This window comes from Misgurnus anguillicaudatus, chromosome 15, assembly GCF_027580225.2.
Source record: "Misgurnus anguillicaudatus chromosome 15, ASM2758022v2, whole genome shotgun sequence".
In the NCBI taxonomy this organism is placed as follows: domain Eukaryota; kingdom Metazoa; phylum Chordata; class Actinopteri; order Cypriniformes; family Cobitidae; genus Misgurnus; species Misgurnus anguillicaudatus.
Genome location: NC_073351.2, coordinates 29,987,317 through 30,010,188, shown reverse-complemented (window position 1 = coordinate 30,010,188; position 22,872 = coordinate 29,987,317). Strand labels below are relative to the sequence as shown.

The window sequence follows — 22,872 nt, the reverse complement described above, 5'->3', positions numbered from 1 at the left end:
CAGACCAAGAGTTCTCAGAGCGCTACTCCAGTTGGCTCTCAGAAAAAAGTTAAACGCACACTACCTCATCCACCACCAGAAGAAGATACCATCATCGGCCTTTCTGGCTACACCTCTGGTTCTGCCAGAAGGCGAATGTGTAGAAACACCACTATGGCACGGGCCAAAATCCTGCAAGACATAGACAAAGAGCTGGATTTGGTGGAACGTGAGTCCTCAAAACTCCGTAAGATACAGGCAGAACTTGATGAGGAAGAGAAAGAGATAGATGCTAAATTGAGATATCTGGAGATGGGTATAAATCGAAGAAAAGAGGCTTTACTGAAAGAGAGAGAGAAGAGAGAGAGAGCCTACTTACAAGGTGTGGCAGAGGAGCGAGACTACATGTCAGATAGTGAGGTCAGCAACATCAGAGAGGCACGAGGTAATGGTCATGGACTAGAGCGGCCACGGACTGCACCACAGTCTGAGTTAGATCAGTTCATCCCACCACAGAGTGAGGCTGAGTCTCAGTATGCTTCACTTACAAGCCCATATTCCCATTATCAGTATGCTTCCCAAAGCCAAACACCAGGTCAGTATCCACAAAAGAATTTATACCAGCAGTCTCTTTATCATCAGCAGGTGTCCCCCTACCAATCTATCTACTCATCTGTGCCCTCACTAAACCAGCAGTCCCAGCAGACTGGCTATGACCATTCCTCACTCCTTCTGATGCAACAGAAGCCTCGTCAGACTACTTTGTCTGATTTAGAGCCAAAGATTACAACTAACTATGAGGTTGTACGCAACCAGCCCATCTTAATTGTCCCTACGTCCACAGAGAGTGCCTATGGAGTTTCCCATCTTGGGGGTAAATACAGTAACCTTGACCTAAGGATGGGCCTTGAGGAGAGAGCCAGCATGGCCAGCAGCCCCATGTCTAGCATATCAGCTGAGTCTTTCTATGCAGACCTGGATCACCATAATGCCAGAAACTACGTCCTGATTGATGACATCGGAGAACTTACGAAAGGATCCTCAAGCCTTGGTTCAAGCTTCAGCATTGCTGATAAGGATATTGGCAAAGCTGAACGACTGCTCCGGACTGCTGATGTTCGCCGAGCGGCAGATGTGGCAGATTTTCTTGGCCCTCTTCAGGCTGCATCCCGACTGCATTCATATGGTAAAGCAGAAGATGATTCCATGGAGGAGCCATATGAATTAAAGATGCTAAAACAGCAAATTAAGCACGAGTTTAGGCGAGGTACAGAAAGTCTCGAGCAGCTCGCAGGACTACCTCACTACCTCCACTCTGACACTAGCCTTAGACATTTCCCCAAAGCTGAAAAATATAGCATAGGGAGATTAACTTTGGAGAAACAAGCTGCCAAGCAACTCCCTGCATCAGTTCTTTACCAGAAACAGCTGAAGAACAAAAAAGCATTGATTGACCCAAAAATTATAAAGTTTTCACCAATTCAAGAAAGCAGGGACCTTGAGTTAGACTACAGCAACTTTTTGGCCTCTGCAAGCTCATCAGTAGGTGGACTGTCTGCCAGAGCAAGGCTCCTGCAGGACGAGATCACATTTGGTCTTCGAAAGAACCTTGTTGAACAACAGAAATATCTGGGTTCAGCACTTGGTGCTAACCTTGCTCAGTCACTTAACTTTGGACAGTCTGTCCACCTAGGTCCAACCATAAGGTCATCCATTCATGAAGATGGTACATACCCCAGTGGCAATCGGTCAAGGCCATCCTCTAGGCCTTCTTCTGTATATGGACTGGACCTGTCTATCAAAACAGACCTCTCAAATTCCTCACTACGGCTGAAAACAGAAGGGGAGGGTATGGACTCCCAGTTTGTTTCAGCAAGGGCTAAACCAACAAGTCTGCCGATTAGTCAGAGCAGGGGTCGAATTCCCATTGTTGCACAAAATTCTGAAGAGGAGAGTCCACTGAGCCCTGTTGGTCAGCCCATGGGAATGGCCAGGGCATCTGCAGGCCCACTTCCACCTATCTCAGCAGACTCACGGGACCAGTACGGCTCCAGTCATTCTCTTCCAGAAGTCCAACAGCACATGAGAGAGGAATCCAGGACAAGTGGATATGAACGAGACATTGGTTTTATAAAGGATGACCTTCAAGGGGCCATGTCAGATAGTGAAGGTAAATTTATTATGAGACAATCTATCTTTAATTACTATTTCTGCTGATGTGCATCTTATGTATAGCTGTGTGTGTGTGTGTGTGTGTGTGTGTGTGTGTGTGTGTGTGTGTGTGTGTGTGTGTGTGTGTGTGTGTGTGTGTGTGTGTGTGTGTGTGTGTGTTTGGAAACTTAAGTTTTACATTATACTTCTGTTGTTTCCCTGTTTTCCATATTGTTTTACTTATCGTTTACATTTCCATATGCACATGCACGCTTTTTATGTACAAAAGTTTGTCCTGTGTTTCTTGTGTTTTAGTGAGGATACATGCTAGTTAAATACAAACTTGCAACTTGCAACAAAGTAAATGCAACTTTTTGTTACATTTAAGATTTTGGTATATAACACACCTGTTGATTTAGTTATTCTTAATTATACACTAGGTGTCTTTAATATTTTTACTAGGGATGCACCGAATCCAGGATTCGGATTCGGCCGAATACTGGGCTTTTTGACGGGGTTCGGGTTCGGCCGAATCCTAGATTTTTTTCCCACCGAACCGAACCCTAGGCTTGCGCTACGCTGGTCGACGTCACGCGGCCGTTGATTACACACATCGGGTGCTGACGTGGAGATGAGCTTTTTCTTTCGGTGAGCCTTAGGGGCTGGACACACCAAAACTTTTAAACACGGCTGAAAACGCCTTGAGGACGCCAAATGCCAGCTGTTTTTCAGCCGAGCGCTTGGTAGCTGTGATGCTTCAGCTGTGAGCCGGTTGGTTGCTGTGGTAATGTCCCGCCCCTCCTCCACTGTAATTGGACGGCCGTGTGAAAACTGACATTGACGAGCGGAGCTTCTCACTCAAAGTTAAATATAGTTTTCAGCGCGGAGCTGCTTGCTTATTGGAAAAACGAGCATGTCGCAGCGCATCGCTTTCATTATGCATAGGCTTATGGTTATTGTCAAAATAGTTTTTCCAACTTGTCATCCTGGCACAGTTAAAATTAAATAAAATGAAAAATACACTGCTGTGGACGTTGTTTACTTCATTAATGTGCTTTACTGTGTTGGAATAAGGATGCGAGTAGGATTTGGTATTCGGTTTCGGATTCGGCCGAATCTTAAATGGTGGATTCGGGATTCGGCCGAACCTAAAAAATCTGGATTCGGTGCATCCCTAATTTTTACAGCCCTAAAGTTGACTGCATTTGATTTATTTCCCAGTATTGCATAGTACTGAATGTGGTGGCTAGTTATCTTAGAAAGCAGTGTGCTATATTTTTCTCAGATACCAAACACTTAATGCTATAATTTATAGCGGGTATTGAACACTTCCGCATTTTTTAGTAAATATATTTCTTAAGGTGCTATTGACATGAAAGTTCTACCTGATGTTGGTAACTGCCCATGCAACTATACATTCGAAGAAATCAAACCATAGATGTCCATAAATAAGTAACGTGTAATCAAGTGAAATGACACAGGCAAAAGTATTGGACCCCTGAAGAAAGAAAATAAATCTGCTAGAATTGCCTGGGCAATCACCTGACTTGATTCCAATTGAAAATCTGTGGAAGATCAGAGTTCATAGAAGAGACCCACAGAAACTTCAAAATTTGAAGACTGTTTGTGTGAAAGATTGGGTCAAAATCACACCTGAGCATGTGTACTAAGTAGTTATAACATTTAATAAGCACCTTTAGAAATATGTTATCTGAGAAAAATGGTGACGTGTTCTATACTTATTTTTCCCACTGTATGTGAGTAAAATTTTGATAACCTTTCCATGTGACATATTAGAAAAAAGTTAGACAGTTGAAGTGTAGAATATAAATGTTCCCAGTGTATTTTTACGGCAGCTATGGGCTATTGATAAGGGCATTAACTTAAGTTATAATTAAACTTCTATCTTCTGGTGAAGACATTTTCAATTTTGTATTCATGGGAGTACCTGGCTCAGCTTGGTTGGCTTTCATTAATCCAGTAATAGAATATTCCAGGCTTTAGAAATGAATGTGCCATCACATTGATTGGACAAATCTTGTGTAGTGAATGCACATATTTCCTCATGCTGTCCTTGTGGACACTAGGATGGAAAATTTAGTACATTTTTACGTGTGTTTAATTTAATTGAGTGTCATGTTTCTTTAGCGCTAGACATCATTTATAAATTATTCTTTGTTTATAAGCTGTTTTTTTACTTGCTGCTTTATTTTCTACCTTTAATTTTCCTATTCAAGCCTTAATTGACCTTTTTTAATGATGTCACATTACTGTCTGTCATGAATGTTTCTAATTTTCATCCTCAATCATTTTTTGCACTTGCTACATGAAAATTAATTTTAGATTAAATTGGTATACAGTGCCTTCTCTTACATGCATGCTTTTGTCTTAAATATTTACTATACCTTTTCTTGAAGTGAATGTGTGTTGTAAAGGTTTGCGTTATTTATAGATAATTCGTTTTGTAGACGTGAAAACATACATTGTTTGGCAAATTAAAGACTTTAATTTGATTGTAATGCCAATGTTGCAACAGAGATAGAAATTTCTCGCAAGCCATTTGGAAAGTTGAGCATATAGATAAAAAAAAAGAATGCAAGTAAATAGTGCAAAAATTGAATAAAATGTATATATCTTGGTTTGCCACAAAACAAAGGGGCAGATGTGACCCCAGGATTTATTGTGAGTGCATCAGAAATTATTTGTGTTTTTAAAGCAACTATTTAGCTTTTGCTTGTAGAATCCTGCCTTATGAATGAAAGTCTTCACTGTAAAAAATTTTTTGCTGCCTTACATTTTTTTGTTTAACCAACAAAAAATGTACAAGTAATTTCAACTTACCATATTTATCTTGACAAGAGATCGGTTGCTAAAACTTATAAAATTAAGTTGAAATATTTCAACTATATTTTATAAGTTATAACAACTCATCTCTAGTCAAGATAAACAATAGGAAGATAAAATGACTTGTAATGCTGAGTTGATTTAACAAAAAAATAAGTTTTTTACAGTGTAGGTTTTGGGTGCTGTCAGTAATAACAGCATGCATAAACTTAAGGACAAAATTTAAGCATAAACTGTGTTTGCAGTGATGCACTAAGTACTTTGGGGATGGCAGTATAAACATCAAAATACATTGTTTTGAATGTTTGCCACAGGACTTTGTTTTAATTTGAGACTATAGTTTAATAAACTTGTTTGCAATGTTGTTTAACAGCAATGCAAGCTTTACATTCACTTTTAGAGCTTCACTACTATAAACACGATTTTTACTTTGGTTGTTCATAAGGGACAGGTACACTTCTGTCTGTGCTAAACAGTTAGCCATTTTGTTGTTTTGCATTAACTATATTTCAATAGTCTACTATTTATTTAAGAATGTTTGTAACGCTGTTTAGAAAACAAATTAGCTTCACAAAGATTTCGAAATTGCAGCTCTGTTAAAAGTTGTGTACTATAAATCTTACAACTATCAGACTATCTTAGATTATCTAAGATCCCCAAACAGGACTGTAATGTATTTTTACTGTATGTTCTTTATGGCAGTGTTTCCCAACCTTTTGTGTGTCAACCTTAATCCATAAAAAACATTTATCGACAGAAATGTGTTACTTTTAAATCATTTTATACAAGATAAGAAATGGCATTATCAGTCTTTTTAATAAGAAAATTGACAGTAGCCTACTTAAAAATGCACAGTTCATTATTTCAGGTTTATCAATGCAAAATCTAAATCTTTCCGAGAACTTTCAGATTTACGGATATCTTTGGTTGGGAATCACCGTTTTAAAGATAATTGCACGTGTTAGTAATCACAATCGGGCAGTAAATATACACTGTAAAAAATGTGCTGTAATTTTGCAGCTGGTTGCCAGTAACTTACTGTAGAAGATAAAGTCTGAAAATGTTTCATGTTCATTTAACTTTGAACAAAATGTTGCCAGTAAATAACATGAATGTAAAATCTACAGTAAGTTACTGGCAGCTAGTTGCCAGTAATACCCATTATTACTGTAATTTCTACAGAAATTTTTTACAGTGTAGTTGTGTTTTTATTGGCACAAATTAGCTTAAATCTCTGTATAAAGGCTAATTTTACTATGAATTCTCTGAAATACAATTTTGCACTACAGCTGGAGGTCCTAGCTGGAATGTGAAAGGTGAGAACTGCTGTTCAACAACCTTCAAATCAGTCATTAAGCATAAACCTACTTTCATGTGTGCCATAGTCTTGAGTGATGGGCATTTCTCAGTGGTGCACATCAGATCCATTCTGGTATTCATGATCACAACACTCCTCAATGTCTCTGACATGGCCTGATCATATCAACCAGGGCACGCACATGTCGATACTGTATACTTGCATACCGTAGCAGGAGTGTCCCAGAATGCCAGTTTTTGCTGTTTCAAAGTAATGTTCTAAGGTACAGCATCATCCACAGGTTCGCCCTTGGATAATTGCGCTGGTGTAATTAAAGGGACACTCCACTTTTTTGAAAAAAAATGCTCATTTTCTAGCTCCCCTAGAGTTAAATTTAAATATTTTGAAATCCATTCAGCTGATTTCCAGGTCTGGCGCTAGCACTTTTAGCATAGCTTAGCATAATTCATTGAATCTGATTAGACCATTAGCATCGCGCAAAAAAATAACCAAAGTGTTTCGATCCTATTTAAAACTTGACTCTTCTGTAACTTACATTGTGTACTTAGACCGAACTATACTCTATGCATTCTGGCGTAATAATCAAGGACTTTGCTGCCGTAACATGGCTGCAGGAGACGCAATGATATTGCGCAGCACTCGGAAATAGTCCCCTTGGTAACTTTCAATAGCAGGGGACTATTTTCGGGCACTGCGTAATATCATTGCAAAGTCCTTGATTATTACGCCAGAATGAGAGTATAGTTCCTAGCCATATCAGCCTAGAAAATCTCAACTTTTAATTTTCTGTCGGTCTTAGTACACTATGTAACTACAGAAGAGTCAAGTTTTAAATAGGAAAAATATTGATCAGATTCAATGGATTATGCTAAGCTATTATAAAAGTGGTACCGCCAGACCCGGAGATCAGCTGAATGGATTCCAAACCTGTAAAAATTCAATATATAACTATAGGGGAGCTGGAAAATGAGCATATTTAAAAAAAAAGTGTTGTGTCCTTTTAAGTAAATGCACTGTTGATTTATGACATTTGATTTGTGGATGGACAGACTATCAGTTTTCTTTTTACTCTATTAGTAGTCAGATGAGGATTTGTAGCATCTCATGGTGCAGCATAAAAATTGCTTACAGAAAATTGTAATCTAGACAGCTGCAGGTTTGTGCAAGATGCCTGGTACACAGAACAGAAGACATGCTTACCCAATGTATTTTGGGTATGTGCTGATGTTTTTGCATTATTCAGGGAAATCGTAGTATTTAAAGAAAGTTAATAATATACAAAATACCATGATGGGTAGTTGGTAGGTGTTATGATTTGTTACACTAGGTATAATACAAATTATAGGGGTTGTTTTGAATCCAGCGTTGGGACTAACCTAGCTGTTTGGTTAAATTTATATTTGACTCAATAAAGGGTTAAAACAACCATGCATAGGTTAAATTACAACGCAGTGGGTTTGGTTCATCCCCTTTTGACCTAGTTAGGGGCGTTAAGACTATTCACAGTGCAGTCTCCTTTAGAATAATGCAAATATTACATATTAACATTGTGTCAGAAGGTGATAGTAAGTAGTTTGCAGATTGAAGTATATGTAAATTAAGTTTTGTATTCCTATTAGTCGGAGTATTTAGATTACAGTGTGCTAAATACAGTACACTAATAATAGTGCTAAACATCAAAACTGTGGTGAGACATCTCATCTTCACACTGTATGATATGTGTGTATATCTGCTGTGGCTCAGACCCACAGCAGTTCTTTATTAAATGTTCAGCGCATGATGTGTAGCTCGGACCTAAAGAGACACAGCATGCATGTTCATGTATGCATGCCTTCAACATGTCTCAGATCATTACTTTTCCTACATTCACCAGACTCTTCCACTGCCTCCACTGGGGTCGGGATACCTAAACAAACACATCCTGTGGTATATAGGTCACCTTGAAACATGGATGTTGTTCTTTGAAGCCCTGACCCAAGTAGTCAATGATGCTAGCAAAGAAATTGTGGGGTGGTGAAGGGATGGTTGGAAGAAAAGTGGTGGAGTGGGACACGTGCCTCAGTTTCATCACTTGTGATTGTACAGTGGCTTTTTTCCTGTCTTTTAGCATACCACCTTCAGCATGAAGAGACGGACTGGTTTGACAAACCTCGCCGTGGTGGACCAGAGGCATTCCAGGGCCTGGACAGAAGACAGGTGAGGTTGAAGCACAATGGTTTACTGTGGTTTTACATTACGCTATTTTGTGAGTCCTCCAACAATGTTCATGTCAGACAAACACTATTGGTGTGAATTTTAAGGTACCATTTAAAAAAAAAGGTGCTTCATAGACGAACCATTTTTGGCTGAATGATTCCATAATGACCCTTTATTAATATATCTTAATATATTTCTGTATTGTTTTCATTGTTTTAGGTAAAAGGCAGTCATTACCTTTTCCCACACACTCGCATAAAACTACAGCGGGACCCCAAAGACCACACTGTCTCAGGTATGTTTACACACAGCAATAACTCCACAAGATCCATACTGAAATGTAATCAATTAGGCCAAGAAAACTGAATTACTGTATGGAAAAAGGAGGACTATGTATTGATCAAGAGATCAAATTAAGGACTTGTGTTACTAAGCCGCTTTGATTAGGATTAAATTATCAGCTAAACTAAATCTATATGTTTTCAGGGAGTGGGCTGGGAATAAGAGTTGTGGGTGGGAAAGAGATTCCAGGGACCAATCGAGAGATCGGAGCATATATTGCCAGGGTTTCAGCAGGAGGATCTGCAGAGCAGTCGGGAAAACTTATTGAAGGTAAGAATTTATTTTTTATGCTACATTTTAACTTTAGAAAAAATCTCAGTGTTTAAATATCTCAAGTGAAAAAATATATCTCAGTGTATTACAAAGAAACAATTATTTGGTTATAAATGGGGGAAAAAGATTTTTGGTGATGTACAGTTTTCAATCAAATTATGAGATTAGTAAAGTTTGATTTCAATAATTGATTTACTTAGTAAGTATTAAAGATATTAAGGTTATATTTTTATATAATGTTGTTTGCATTATAATAAATGATTTAAAAGAATGATAAGTAAATCGCATAAATTACTTTGGCTGGGTTTTCACAGTGAATTGAAGAGCCCAATGGGAACATATTTTGATCCTTAAAGATCATATATGGGCAATTAAATGCAAATGTCAACCTTATCATGAAAAGTAAAGTTTTTACAGAAAGTTTTTAAATATACTGATATATCGGATGTAAATATTTGGTAGTTACAATATCCATGCAAGCGTTTAAAACATTTTTTATTATACTCTGTAGTTAAGTCTATAATGGAGAAATGTCACATGCGTAAAGTTGTTTCTTCCTCATAAATGTGCATGCAAAAAATTCAAATAAAATAAATAAATATTAAATGTTTTTTGAAGAGCTATCCCATCTTTATTTGTGGGGTATTATTGCTTCTAGTTTGTGCATTTTAATTCTCATAATTACTACAAAGGGGTAGTTTCCTGGACAGGGATTAGACTAGTCCTAGACCAAAATAAATGTAAGAGCTGTCCAAACTGAAAGCAACTTGCACTGACATATAATAAAATACATCAGTGCTGTTTGTTTTGCCTCAAAATGCATTTAAGTAATGTTTTTAGCAAGGCATGTTTGTTAAAACTAGTTATATTTCCTAATTAAACTAAGGCCTAGTCCTGGCTTAAGCTAATCCCTGTCCGCAAAGTGTCTTAACACATGCATGTTTCCAGTATCAGTATAGACTGATATTTTTCTGATGTGAACTCTGTCATTGAGGGTTTGCGAAAATATAAACAGATAGTCCAATATACTGGTAATAAATGCATTCTCTAAGAACTTAAAATTTTGACTGAAAATGTCACATCCATAATGCTGGAATTGCTCATATACTTTATGCTAAAGGCTTTATAGCAAGCATAAGCATTTTAATTTGCTGGTTTAAAGTGTTTGTGCGATGTTGTACTCTGAGAAATAACCATTTAAAGTATCTTTGTCTTTTAATATTTCAGTATGGATGCAGTTGATGTGTTCTGATTGCTCTTCTTGTTGACGGGTGCTGGTTCAGCATGCACTGTCAATTTAAATGAGCTCTTGTGATACAAGCTTAGCTTCCTGCACACGCTTCAGCCTGGGGTGAAAACCTTGTCAGGGGGTTTGATTTCAAAACATGCAATTTAGTAAACACTCAGCATTCTCATTTAACCCATGATAGTGTGGTAACAATTTTGGCATCAAAGTTTTATTATACATTGTTTCATTTTTGTTAATATGATGATGCCCTCATTAAAATTGCATGTAAATGGTGACAGAACATAACTGAAACACTGCCTGAGACGTTTCCTTTGCAGTGCAAAAGTCTTTGTATTTTTTATTTATTTTGTCCCTGCGATATGGAAGCACTGATCTGCTGGTAGATTACTCGCATCTGTTATCTTAAGTATGTGCTTTTCTTGATACAGTGTAATAGTTTCTGCTACCACACTAAAGCAAATGCCATTTAGCTGAATGAAACACTGATAAATGCACAAAAAAAAACATATGCATAAATACATGTAAAAAATAAAATGATTTATTTATTAAGGGTTTTATTAATCAAATTAATAAGTTACTTTTAATTTATATAATTCAATATTATAACATATTTATAATTTAAACACTTTATTTCCATATGCAGGGTTCCCACGGGTCCTTGAGATCCTTATAACTTTGTGAATCTGGGGGGAAAAAATTCAAGGCCCTGGGCAATTTTTGAAAATATACATACATAGATACAGGTCATTAAAAGTGCTTGAATCTATTCTATTTAAAAAATAAAGTTTTTCTGAAAAAAAAATCTATATTTTTCCCTGTGTAGTGTAGGATAATATCATAAAGACTTTTTAAGCACACGTGCTAAACTGTTCGCTTTAAATGCTTATATATTCTATATGCGAATGTTGATTAATACCAAAATGCTTTTTTACGTAGTTGGGTTTGACACATGAAAACGTCTCTGGTTATGTATGTAACTGTTGTTACCGGAGATGGGAACGAGATGCTGCGTCTCCCTTGCTATACTTTGTCCCTGTAATGCCGTCTTTGCCAATATTTCAGATAGCGATATACTTCCTGGCTCCCGCTTCACCCTGTCTTTGTCGTTAAGCCTCACCATTGGTTGAATTTGATATACACATTCAGACACACTTCCCCCTGGAAACGTCCCCAAAGTGTCACCGCAGTGACGCAGCGCTAGTTCCCTCGAAAGGGAACTGTAACAATGTATCTTAAAAGGTAACACAATGTAACGTTGCTCTCACTTAATATGCGTCCCCACATTTAGTCCTTGAATTTGAGGGTATTGGACCTGAAAAGTCCTTGAAAGGTCCTTGAATTTGAAGTTAACTAAGGTGTGGGAACCCTGCATATGTCAGAACATGAAATACATAAATGCATAAATACATGTTTAACATAAACCCAGACTTTGGGTTAAATTATCACGGAAATGTATATTTGACCAAACATGGGTTAAAACAACCCAGCATAGGTTAAATTACAACCCAAAGGGTTGGGTTTGTCCCTTTATGACCCAATGCTGGTTTTTAGATTGTATATCGATTATGTGTTATCATTTTTTACATTCAGGCTTTATCTAATATGATCTGATTTGATTTGAAAGTTCATTTGTTTGGCACAGTAAAAATATAGCAAATGACGCTTGAATCTTTTACTTACAAGCATCAAAGCTTAAATAATGATTTCCGACTGGTGGTGCTAATATCATAAGATAAAGATATGACTGACGTTCCTGCTGAACATTTATGAAAGGCTTTTGAGTGGGAACTGATTGTGCGGAGCAGAAAAACATTGAAATGTAATTCTGTTGTTATCATCCACTGAAGCGCTCCGTATGCAGAGGGGTTATCTGAAGACTCGCTTTCATTTGTGTAAGTGCAGAAGCTTTGGCCTGGAGTGGGTTTGAGTTTGCAGTGTTGCTTTAAAAAGACTTTACTTTTCTGCATTTGTTTCCATCTCTGGTGCTCCAAAACTATTTTCTTGTAGTAAGTGGAGTGTTTAAACAGTTTTCCCCTCTGGGATAAAAAATCACTTCTAACTTTCTATCTCTGTGTGAGTCAGTCATAAAAACTCCTGATATTTTTCTTTCTCTTTTCTGGCTGAATAGTTTTACGACATCAGTACTTTGTGGGTGTCCTTTTAACCTAAAAGCTTTAGTTTTAGATTTGAGGTTTTTGAAAAGTAAATACAGCGGGGAAAATAAGTATTTGACGCATCAGCTTTTTTATCAGTAAGGGGATTTCTAAGTGGGCTATTGACACAAAACCTCCACCAGATAAAGCCAAACATTAAATTCATAAAAAAATCCGAACATTTAAGTATACAAGTTGAGTCATAATAAATAAATGACACAGGGAATAAGTATTGAACACACTTTATTTAATACTTTGTAGAAAAGCCTTTGCTGGTGATTTCAGCTTCTAGACACCTCATGTATGGAGAGACCAGTCGTCTGCATTGCTCTGGTTGCAATGTCTTCCCCAAATATCTTTGGGGATGTCTATAAAGTTTACTGTTGGCCAAGATTTGTTTTTCGAGTGTCTGTAAAATACTTAAATATTTTACTCTGTTCTTCAGGAATGCAAGTTCTGGAATGGAATGGGATCTCTCTGTTGGGAAAAACATATGAGGAGGTGCAAAGCATTGTGGGGCAACAGTGTGGAGAGACAGAAATATGTGTGCGCCTGTAAGTTACGTTGATGATGTTTTCTACTGTATGTTTGGGAATAAAGCTTTCAAAATGGTACCAGAAGGTACAATAGTAAAACAATGTATGTCTGACATTTACTGTTATACAATAGCATCATTTAAAATACCTTTGCATGCCATATTAACTATGTCACATATCTTATATACAGTAAAAGTACCATGTTACTACAATCTGTACCATGGCAGGGCAGCAGTATTTTTGTAAGATTCACATCCATGTATGAAAGATTAATTTGTTGTCTTCAACTAAACATGTTAACAGACGTGTTTTTTGTTGCTGTTGCTGTATAGAGACCTAAACATGCTGTCTGACATCGAACATCCTCAACAACTAGACCTCCATACACAGCTGAAAGCTGGTGAGTGTTTCCAACATTTTGCATTAATATCAATAGATGTAATCAAATCACCTTGAAAGAAATAGTTTACCCCAAAAATAAATATTAGCCCACACATAGTGCCCCATTTTTAAAGCTCCAAAAAGTACATCCATCCATCAGTAATTAATCCGTACGGTTATTAAAGGGCACCTATTATGCAAAATCCACTTTTACAAGGTGTTGGAACATAATGTGTCCAAATTTCACCCTACGATGAAAAAAATCCACCCGCTCCTTGTTTTTTAATCCCCATTAAACCAAGGCAGTCTCATTAGACATGCCGTTTTGACTTTCTTATCAATGTGAGGTCACACTGATAAAGCCCCACCCACTAACATTCCTGCATTACCAAGTTTCAACATGATCTCACAAAGTTCCGTGGTATAGTCAAGGAATATTTGTCTAATTTATCCGCGTCATTGTCACGGATCTCCACATTTTTTCCGTGGCCGTACCACAGACTTTCTTTTCCGTGTCATTGTCACTGATTGGTTACTCAACTGCTTTTACCTATTTTCAAACCATTATTGCTTCGGTTTAGGGTTAAATTTGGTGTTTGCGTTACTTTAAGTATTGGTTTATACTATTTTTTCGGTTAAATTTTTTATATTTTCAGATTTTTAAACCATTGTCGCCTGGCGTTAGGTTTAGAGTTGGGTTTGGATAGGGATTTCATTTTATGTAAATTCAACCCTAAACTGAAGCGACAATGGTAAGAAAATAGGACAAAACATTTGAGTAACCAATCTGTGATGATGATGCGGATATACTTACAATGACAATGGCATTTAAAGGTACAAACATTAAAAAAGCGCTTTTTTGCTCTCACCCACATAGTGACATTTTGGACATGCTATAATAAATGATCTGTGGGGTATTTTGAGCTGAAACTTCACAGAAACATTCTGGGCACACCTGAGCCTTATATTACATCTTGTAAAAAGGCAATAATAGGTGCCCTTTAAATGTCTTCTGAGGCAATGCGATGGGTTTTTGTAATGTTGGACCATCTCTCTCGTGAACAGGCGTACAGCTGTAGTTCATAGAGTCTGAAATATATTTCCTTACAAAAATCCAATGCTAAATGGCGGTGGGAAATAATAGTTTGAGTTCCTTATCCTGGGTAAAATATGAACAAAGCAACCCTGGATTTTGTTCAGCTAGTATTAAAAAAGTTTAAGTGTGAAGTGTTCTTAATGCTTTTGTACTTAACTCTACTTTAGTACTTTAGTCTATCGTCACAAACCCAATTCATGTGCTTTATTGTTCACTTTGGTGGAAATACATAAAAAATGTTAAAAGCTACTCAATAGTCATTTACACTTGCTATTTTGAGTTTATGGTGTTTGTATTGATCTGTAAATTGAAATCAGCCGGCATATGGGAGTGTTGCGTGTTATTCATAACAACTGTACGTTCATACTGTATGCTGTGTAGGTGAACGTCAGCGGTCTCCAGGTGTTGACCCAAAGCAGCTGGCCGCAGAGCTGCAGAAGGTTTCCCAACAGCAGGCTCCGACCTCTGTGCTGTCTGCACTGGAGAGAGCGGCACACCTGCATTCAGCCACAGGATCTGGGGCCTCCAGTGGTGTTCCCAGCCCGGGACAACCGGGCTCCCCATCCGTTAGCAAAAAGCGCCACAGCAGCAAGGTAACTTACGCTGTGTGCGCGTCTGAAAAATCTTATGTAGAGTGCTTATCAAATGTTCTGTCTAAAAGGCTAACTGCAAATTAAATTGAAGGCAGATTGGGTTTATTTTTTGTTCTTTTGTGTTTCAGTCGTCAGAGGCCCTGAAGTCACAACCACATCCAATCACTGGTGAAATACAAGTGAGTCTGTGTGTTATATCTCACATCATCTGTTCAGTTTTTTCATTTTGTTGTTTTTTTACAAGAAAGGGAAGAATTACTGATAATGTTCTGACATATATATATATATATATATATATATATATATTTTACTATTGCATTGCTGCAAAGAAACCGAATTTTAACCTTTATTTAAAGAGACACTCCACTTTTTTGAAAATATGCTTATTTTCCAGCTCTCCTTTGGAATCCATTCAGCCGATCTCCGGGTCTGGCGTTACCACCTTTAGCATAGCTTAGCATAATCCATTGAATCTGTTTAGACCATCAGCATGGCGCTAATAAATAACCAAAGAGTTTTGATATTTTTCCTATTTAAAACTTGACTCTTCTGTAGTTACATCATGTACTAAGACCGACAGAAAATTAACTCTTTCGCCGCCAGCGTTTTAAAAAAAAGTTGCCAGCCAGCGCCAACGTTTTTCATGATTTTCACAAAAGTTTAGTGCCTTCCAGAAAACGTTCTTCTTTAAATATATGAACATAAAATATACCAAATGAAAGAACAGACCCTCTGCTTTAAAAAATTTTTTTCATCCTACGTTCAGTAGTTCTTTTGTAATCAGCTTTTGAATATGAGTAGGTTTCTGCAAAAACACCACATTTTGAGCAAAAAGAGAGAATTCAATTTTTGTGACGGACTTTTCATAGAGATCCCACTCAGAGCGATCTTTAAAACAGACACGGACATGCAACCACTTGCCATAGGGCAATACTTCCGGGTTTAAAAAGTTGCGGAAGGGGAATTGCCACCTGGTGGAAAATAGCGGTATTGCGGAAAGCCGGAAATACTCGTCATTGGCAGGGAAGCGTTTTCTCTTGATTGACGAGATATCTCAAGAGATATGTTACATCAGCAAAGTCATTGATTATTATGCCAGAATGAGAGGTTATTTTTTTAGCGCGATGCTAATGGTCTAACCAGATTCAATGGATTATGCTAAGCTATGCTAAAGGTGATACTGTCAGACCCGGAGATCAGCTGAATGGATTCAAAACTGTAAAAATCAATTATAATTCTAGGGGAGCTGTAAAAAAAGCATATTTTCAAAAAAAGTGGAGTGTCCCTTTAAAAGTGTAGTGGATGCTGTAAAGACTGCATTCTTTAAAGCTTAAATATACTGTATATAGACTTTGCTGCATATAAATTTACATGTAAAATGTTTTAATAAATGTACACATTATTAAAATTGGTTTATAAAAGATTAAATTTATACTGCAGTACATTAGAACTTTTATAAGAGTAAAAGCTGAGTGTACTGAATGTTATCTGTTATGTCATATTCATGTTTTTATCTCAGCTTCAAATCAACTATGACAAGAATATGGGTAACTTGATTGTTCATGTGCTACAAGCAAGAAATCTTGCACCTAGAGAAAACAACGGATACACAGATCCTTTTGTTAAAGTCTATCTCCTGCCAGGGAGAGGGTGAGTATCTCTACAATATCTCTGTCTGTTTGTGGTATGTGTGTGTGTGTGTGTGTGTGTGTGTGTGTGTGTGTGTGTGTGTGTGTGTGTGTGTGTGTGTGTGTGTGTGTGTGTGTGTGTGTGTGTGTGTGTGTGTGTGTGTGTGAGAGAGAGAGAGAGAGAGAGAGAGAGAGAGGTGAAAGTTGTACCAAATATCTACCTCAAATTCTTTAATGTTTGTCTTTGTCTACATATATAAGTGTTCAGGGGCTTAGCAGGCATTTGAAAAGTAGGGAGGCAGCTCTCAATGTGACCCTCAAATGCTAAACAAATGTATGTTATGGACAAAGTAAATACATTTATATTCACATACAATCTATATACCAATTGTCACTTTATATGCAGTGGCAGGTTTGGGAATATGCCATGATAGCTAACAGGAACCTTTTTTTTTTTGTGATATTACACTCAAATTTTAAAAATAACCTTGTAAGACTTGAGACTTTAAGACCTCTGTGGACATAACATGCATAATTTTTGTATGACCATGCCTCTAAACTTAAAGGGACACTCCACTTAAAAAAAAAATTCCAGCTCCCCTAGAGTTTAACATTTGATTTTTACAGTTTTGGAATCCATTCAGCCGATCTCCGGGTCTGGCGCTATCACTTTTAGCATAGCTTAGCACAATTCATTGAATCTGATTAGACCATTAGAATTGCGCTAAAAAATAACTTTTTTTTCCTATACTTGACTCTTCTGTAGTTACATCGTGTACTAAGACCGATGGAAAATTATGGAATATATATTAGGCAGATATAGCTAGGAACTATACTCTCATTCTGGCGTAATAATCAAGGACTTTGCTGACGTACCATGGCTGCGGGAGGCGCAGTGATATTGTGCAGTGCCCGAAAATAGTCCCCGCTATTGAAAGTTACTAAGGGGAATATTTTTGTCTGTTGCGTGGTGTCGTTGCGCCTTCTGCAGCCATGTTAATTAAAGGGGCCATGGCACAAGACTTTTTTAAGATGTCAAATAAATCTTTGGTGTCCCCAGAGCACATATGTGAAGTTTTAGCTCAAAATACCCCACAGATAATTTATAATAGCATGTTAAAATTGCCACTTAATAGGTGTGTGCAAAAATGTGCCATTTTGGGTGTGTCCTTTTAAATGCAAATGAGCTGATGAAATTCAAACACTGATCACAATGATGATGGTTTGTTGCAACTAAAACTCAATTGTGCTTTTCTCTGCATTAAATGGCAGTGCTGTGGTTGGATAGTGCAGATTAAGGGGCGGTATTATTATAATAAGAGCTCCTTATGACATCATAAGAGGAGCCAAATTTCAACGACCTATTTTCTCATGTGCTTGTAAAGAATGGTTTACCAAAACTAAGTTACTGGGTTGATCTTTTTCACATTTTCTAGGTTGATAGAAGCACTGGACCCAATCATAGCATTTTTAACATGGAAAAAGTCAGATTTTCATGCCATGGCCCCTTTAAAGCAGCAAAGTCCTTTATTATAACGCCAGAATGAGAGTATAGTTCCTAGCCATATATGCCTAGAAAATCTAACTTTTTAATTTTCTGTCAGTCTTAGTACACACTTACTTGTGATTAGCTGAATGTTAATTTGCTTGGGTAACAAACCAGAGAGCACAAGCAGTCATTTCGGCACTTGGTTAAAAAGTGCTAGGGACATAATTACCTTTTTATTAAAAATGTCTGCTACGCCCCTGTAAGTGTTGTAATTGTGGTTAATTTATTGTCTAATGTTTTTCTGAATCTTGACTTTAGTTTTGTTTTTTTTGGCCCCTCCCTTTTACAAAAAAAAAAAAAAACACTTTTTGTGGAATTTTTTAGTCAAAGAGGCAAATTAAGGTGATAAGAGTATAATGATACAAAAGTAAAGCCAGTAAAACATGAGGCAAACAAAAATGTCCCTCATGATAACATGCTCATCCACTGGGCTAAAACTTCTCTATAGCCTCACTCCTTTAGTTCTGACTTATTGGAACGCTAAAGTGGAAGAGAAGTCAATTTTTATTAGCTTACTCTTCCTCTCCTAACATGCACATAGTAATCAAGCTCAGTGTCTCGGACTGAAATCACTAAAGTGTGGAGACAGGCCGATCAATATGGCTTCCACCGGTATAGGTGTGTAATCCTATATCTACCATCTCCTAATGGCCATATCTGCCATGTTTATGAGATTATGAGTCCATATTACCTGTGCAGATGATCTTTCCGTCTGATGCTAAAAGCTGGAATCCACCCAGGCCGTCAGACGCAAGCTTTCCTTTCCAGTTTGGAGGGTGTGTGTTTTCCCCGGTTTTGGATTCTCTGACCATTGTCTGTTTGTCTGTATGCTTTTACTTTGCATTCATACAAATCTCTGGATTGGTTCAGCCAAGTCATGGTTGTCCAGAACGCAAGGTAGCGTGGCGATTCTTTTTCTTTTCATTTTTGCTGTTTCATTAGTGTGTGTTTGTGTGTGTGTCTTTGGATTTTCTTTTATCATTATCTAGCTGTCATACAAGGTGAACCTCGTGTGTTATGTGTCTCAGATCTACCTCAAAAGCAAACCTCTACCTCTGAAGTTCACATTACCTCTGAAGTTGGTTTTGATATGTAAAGTTCAAATAGTTCTTATAACCATCCTCGCAAAAGTGAGAATAGTGGCACTGATTTCAAATGTGCTTCAAATGAGATTTGGCAGGATGGATATTGTTTGCCATACAAATTAATATGAGCACATTAAAAGAAAAAAATCTAGATAATTTACTCACCACCATGCCATCTAAAATGTTTATGTCTTTCTTTGTTCGGTTGAGAAGAGATTATGTTTTTGAGGAAAACATTCCAGGATTTTCTCATTTTAATGGACTTTAATGGAGCCCAACACTTAACCGTTTTAATGCAGTCCAAAATTGCAGTTTCAAAGGACTCCAAACGATCCCAAACGAGGCACAAGGGTCTTATCTAGCAAAACGATGTCATTTTTGGCAAGAAAAATAAAAACCACAACTTCTCGTCTTCTTCCGGTCCTGTGACACGCCAACGCGACCTCGCGTATTTGCGTAATGACGTGGAAAGGTCACGTGTTACATATATGAAACGCACATTTGTGGACCATTTTAAACAATAAACTGATACAAAGACATTAATTAGTATCATTCCACATACAACAACGTACACTTGTAAACATTGGGGCGTAGTTTTGCATACGTCATCCGTGACCTCTTGACGTGATGACATATTATGTGAGGTCGTGCTGGTGTGTCACACGACCGGAGGAAGACTAGAGGTTGTGGATTGAAGGTGCATGTTTTTTGTTTTTCTTGCCGAAGATGACAATCGTTTCGCTGGATAGGACCCTTGTGCCTCGTTTGTGATTGTTCGGAGTCCTTTGAGGCTGCAATTTTGAATTGCGTTGAAGCTGTTAAGTGTTGGGGTCCGTTAGGGTCCATTAAAATGAGAGAAATCCTGGAATGTTTTCCTCAAAAATTATATTTTCTTTTCGACTGAACAAAGGATGACATAAACATTTTGGATGACATGGTGGTGAGTAAATTATCTGGATTTTTTTAAAGAAAATTTACTAATCCTTTAACGCTCTGTTCCCAAACCTAGTGAGCAGCATCCTTACTATAATAGGCAGTGGGATTTTTTACGTTATATTGACGCCAAAATATATGTAGCACAGAAATGTTGGCTAACATAATTCTTTTTACACACTGAGCTATTTTTATCAATCCTTTTTAGTGAATGAAATTTAAGTACAGTATATCTTGTCTGCCATTGGATTAAATTTTTCTCCTAGCTTGTTGTGATGCATTCTGGAATTGATATCATTTTAAAGGATATGTGCAATACAGTTTAATCAGACTATAGTGAGTTATCTAAAGACAGAATATTTCATCGCCTGTCATTTGGATTCGTCTTCGCCTCGGCATCATTGTAAACAGATCATTCATGTTTTGGTTCGAGGTATATGAGTCTAGTGCTGCTCTTCGCTTGCACAGTGTATGCCCATAAACTCATGCAGACATGGACATTTTTCCACACTGTGATCTGATAATGTCATCATCATCATTGGTGGCATGAACCATAGATGCATCACTGTTGCATCCTGAGAGGTCATCTTTATAAAACTGCAATGCCAAGTGTTGATGGAGATATTCTGCATCTCCATTTGAAATAATTGTAATAGTTTATTGCTCCTTGTGTCTTGTCTCATCACAATAACCTCAACAGTGCTGAAAACAAGAGGAGGACTAAATATATCCAGAAGACTCAGAACCCGGAGTGGAACCAGACTGTCATTTATAAAAACATCCATCTGGAGCAGGTAAACTTATTGAGTTAAAGGGGTAGTTCACCCAAAAAGGAAAATTCGGTAACACTTTACTTGAAAGGGTGTGCATAAGACTGACATGACACCTTCATAATCATGACATAACACGTGTCATGAACATGAAGGAGATTTTATTTATTAAGTGGCATTTGTTCAATTATGTCATTTTTAATGCAAAGATGACATTGTTTGAGATGTTTTTGTTATGACAACTTGACATAAACCAGTACAACATAACTTGTCATAAATCTGTCATGACATAGCAGAATAATTATTAAAGAAGAAACTACCTAGCTTTATGGGTTAACATTACATTAAACTGTCATTTTAATGTCATTAAGTGTAAATAATCTGTTAAATAGTTTTAGAATTGCATCATGAATATTTTTCTTGACCTCAACTACAGTAATACAAATTGAACTTGTCATTTAAATGCCATTAAGTGTTAATACTATGTCAAATATTTTTAAATACAAAATGCAACAGACACATCAAAAGATTATACTTTACTTTATGTTTGTGCACAGTACATAAAAAATGACAACTAACAGAACTTGAAGAGTTTCGTTGCAAAACGAGATAACCACCGTTTTTTTAATTGTTCATAAATCGCGTTTTTTGGTTGTGCATTCCAATTAATTTCAACTCAACTGCAGTTGGTTTGTTTTGATTTAAACCTTCAAATATTAAAAAATACAGCTAAGTAGCACCATAAAACAATATAATAACACGATAACATAATAAAAAACATGTTTTGACAAAAATGTTAAAAAATGGATTTATCTCGTTTTGCAACGAAACTCTTCGTTGTTCTTCCTCACACAGAGGGTTCTGACATAGAAAAAATAAATAAAAAATAACAGAACATTTAATTAATAAATTAATTATTTTAATGTAATTAACTGTTTTTGCAGCAATATGGATCCAAAGCTGCATGGCATGGTTTTCATTTAATTTTAGGTGAATCTGTCTCTAAATGCAATAAAATGTAATGGTGTCTATTTTAGTTATTTTTAGGGCCCGAGCACACCGGGGTGTGAGGACCCTATTGTTCTTCAAGGAGTTATTATTATTATTATTTTTTTTATTTTTCTTCTCCGACTTCAGCGGGACTTTAGAGGGCCTAAACATACTCGAAAACTCATGAAATTTTGCAGAGATGTCAAGAGTGATGAAAATTTACATGTGGTGTAGGCTTTGGAATTAGGCGTGGGAAAATGGCTCTATAGCGCCACCTACAAATTTTCAACGAAGCAGCCCTCGGACTGTGTTTGACGTACAATTACGAAATTCGGTACCCTTCTGTAGCATGACAAGACCTACAAAAAAGTCTCTTGGAGCGAAGCCGTAAATCAAACAGAAAGTCAGCTATTCAGAGTTATTTTTGTGATTTGGGCGCAGTTTTTGTCATTTCCAGGCGTCATACACTAACTAACTTCTCCTACAGTTTTCGTCGGATCATCTTCATATTTGGTGATTCTCATCTTAAGGCCTTTGTGATGCAAAATTGCGAAGGATTTGACTCTACATAAAAATTTGTGTCGGTTCTGGCCCGACAAAGTTTGATGTTTCACTATGAAACAGGTTGCTGGAACTCAGGCATACAGTGTCCGATCTGTCCCAAACTTCACATGATTAATCAGTCCTGACCTGAACACATCTACATAACAATTTTCATTTATAGCCATAGCGCCACCAGCTGGCAACCTGAAGGAACATGTTTTAACGCCACTTTCACTATGAAACAGGTTGCTGGAACTCAGGCA

The 22,872-nt window shown here is 37.2% G+C and overlaps 1 protein-coding gene across 1 annotated transcript in view; it reads left to right on the top strand.

The window, feature by feature from the left end:
• The window catches only part of pclob (piccolo presynaptic cytomatrix protein b), a 92,790-nt gene that overhangs the window by 49,957 nt on the left and 19,961 nt on the right, over window positions 1-22,872 (top strand). Inside the window, 12 exon segments of the mRNA XM_055173711.2 lie at window positions 4-2,149; window positions 6,264-6,290; window positions 8,400-8,488; window positions 8,708-8,783; window positions 8,975-9,100; window positions 12,951-13,059; window positions 13,374-13,441; window positions 14,900-15,111; window positions 15,240-15,290; window positions 16,631-16,761; window positions 19,159-19,185; window positions 21,007-21,100. Coding sequence (XP_055029686.2) covers window positions 4-2,149; window positions 6,264-6,290; window positions 8,400-8,488; window positions 8,708-8,783; window positions 8,975-9,100; window positions 12,951-13,059; window positions 13,374-13,441; window positions 14,900-15,111; window positions 15,240-15,290; window positions 16,631-16,761; window positions 19,159-19,185; window positions 21,007-21,100 — 3,156 coding nt within the window.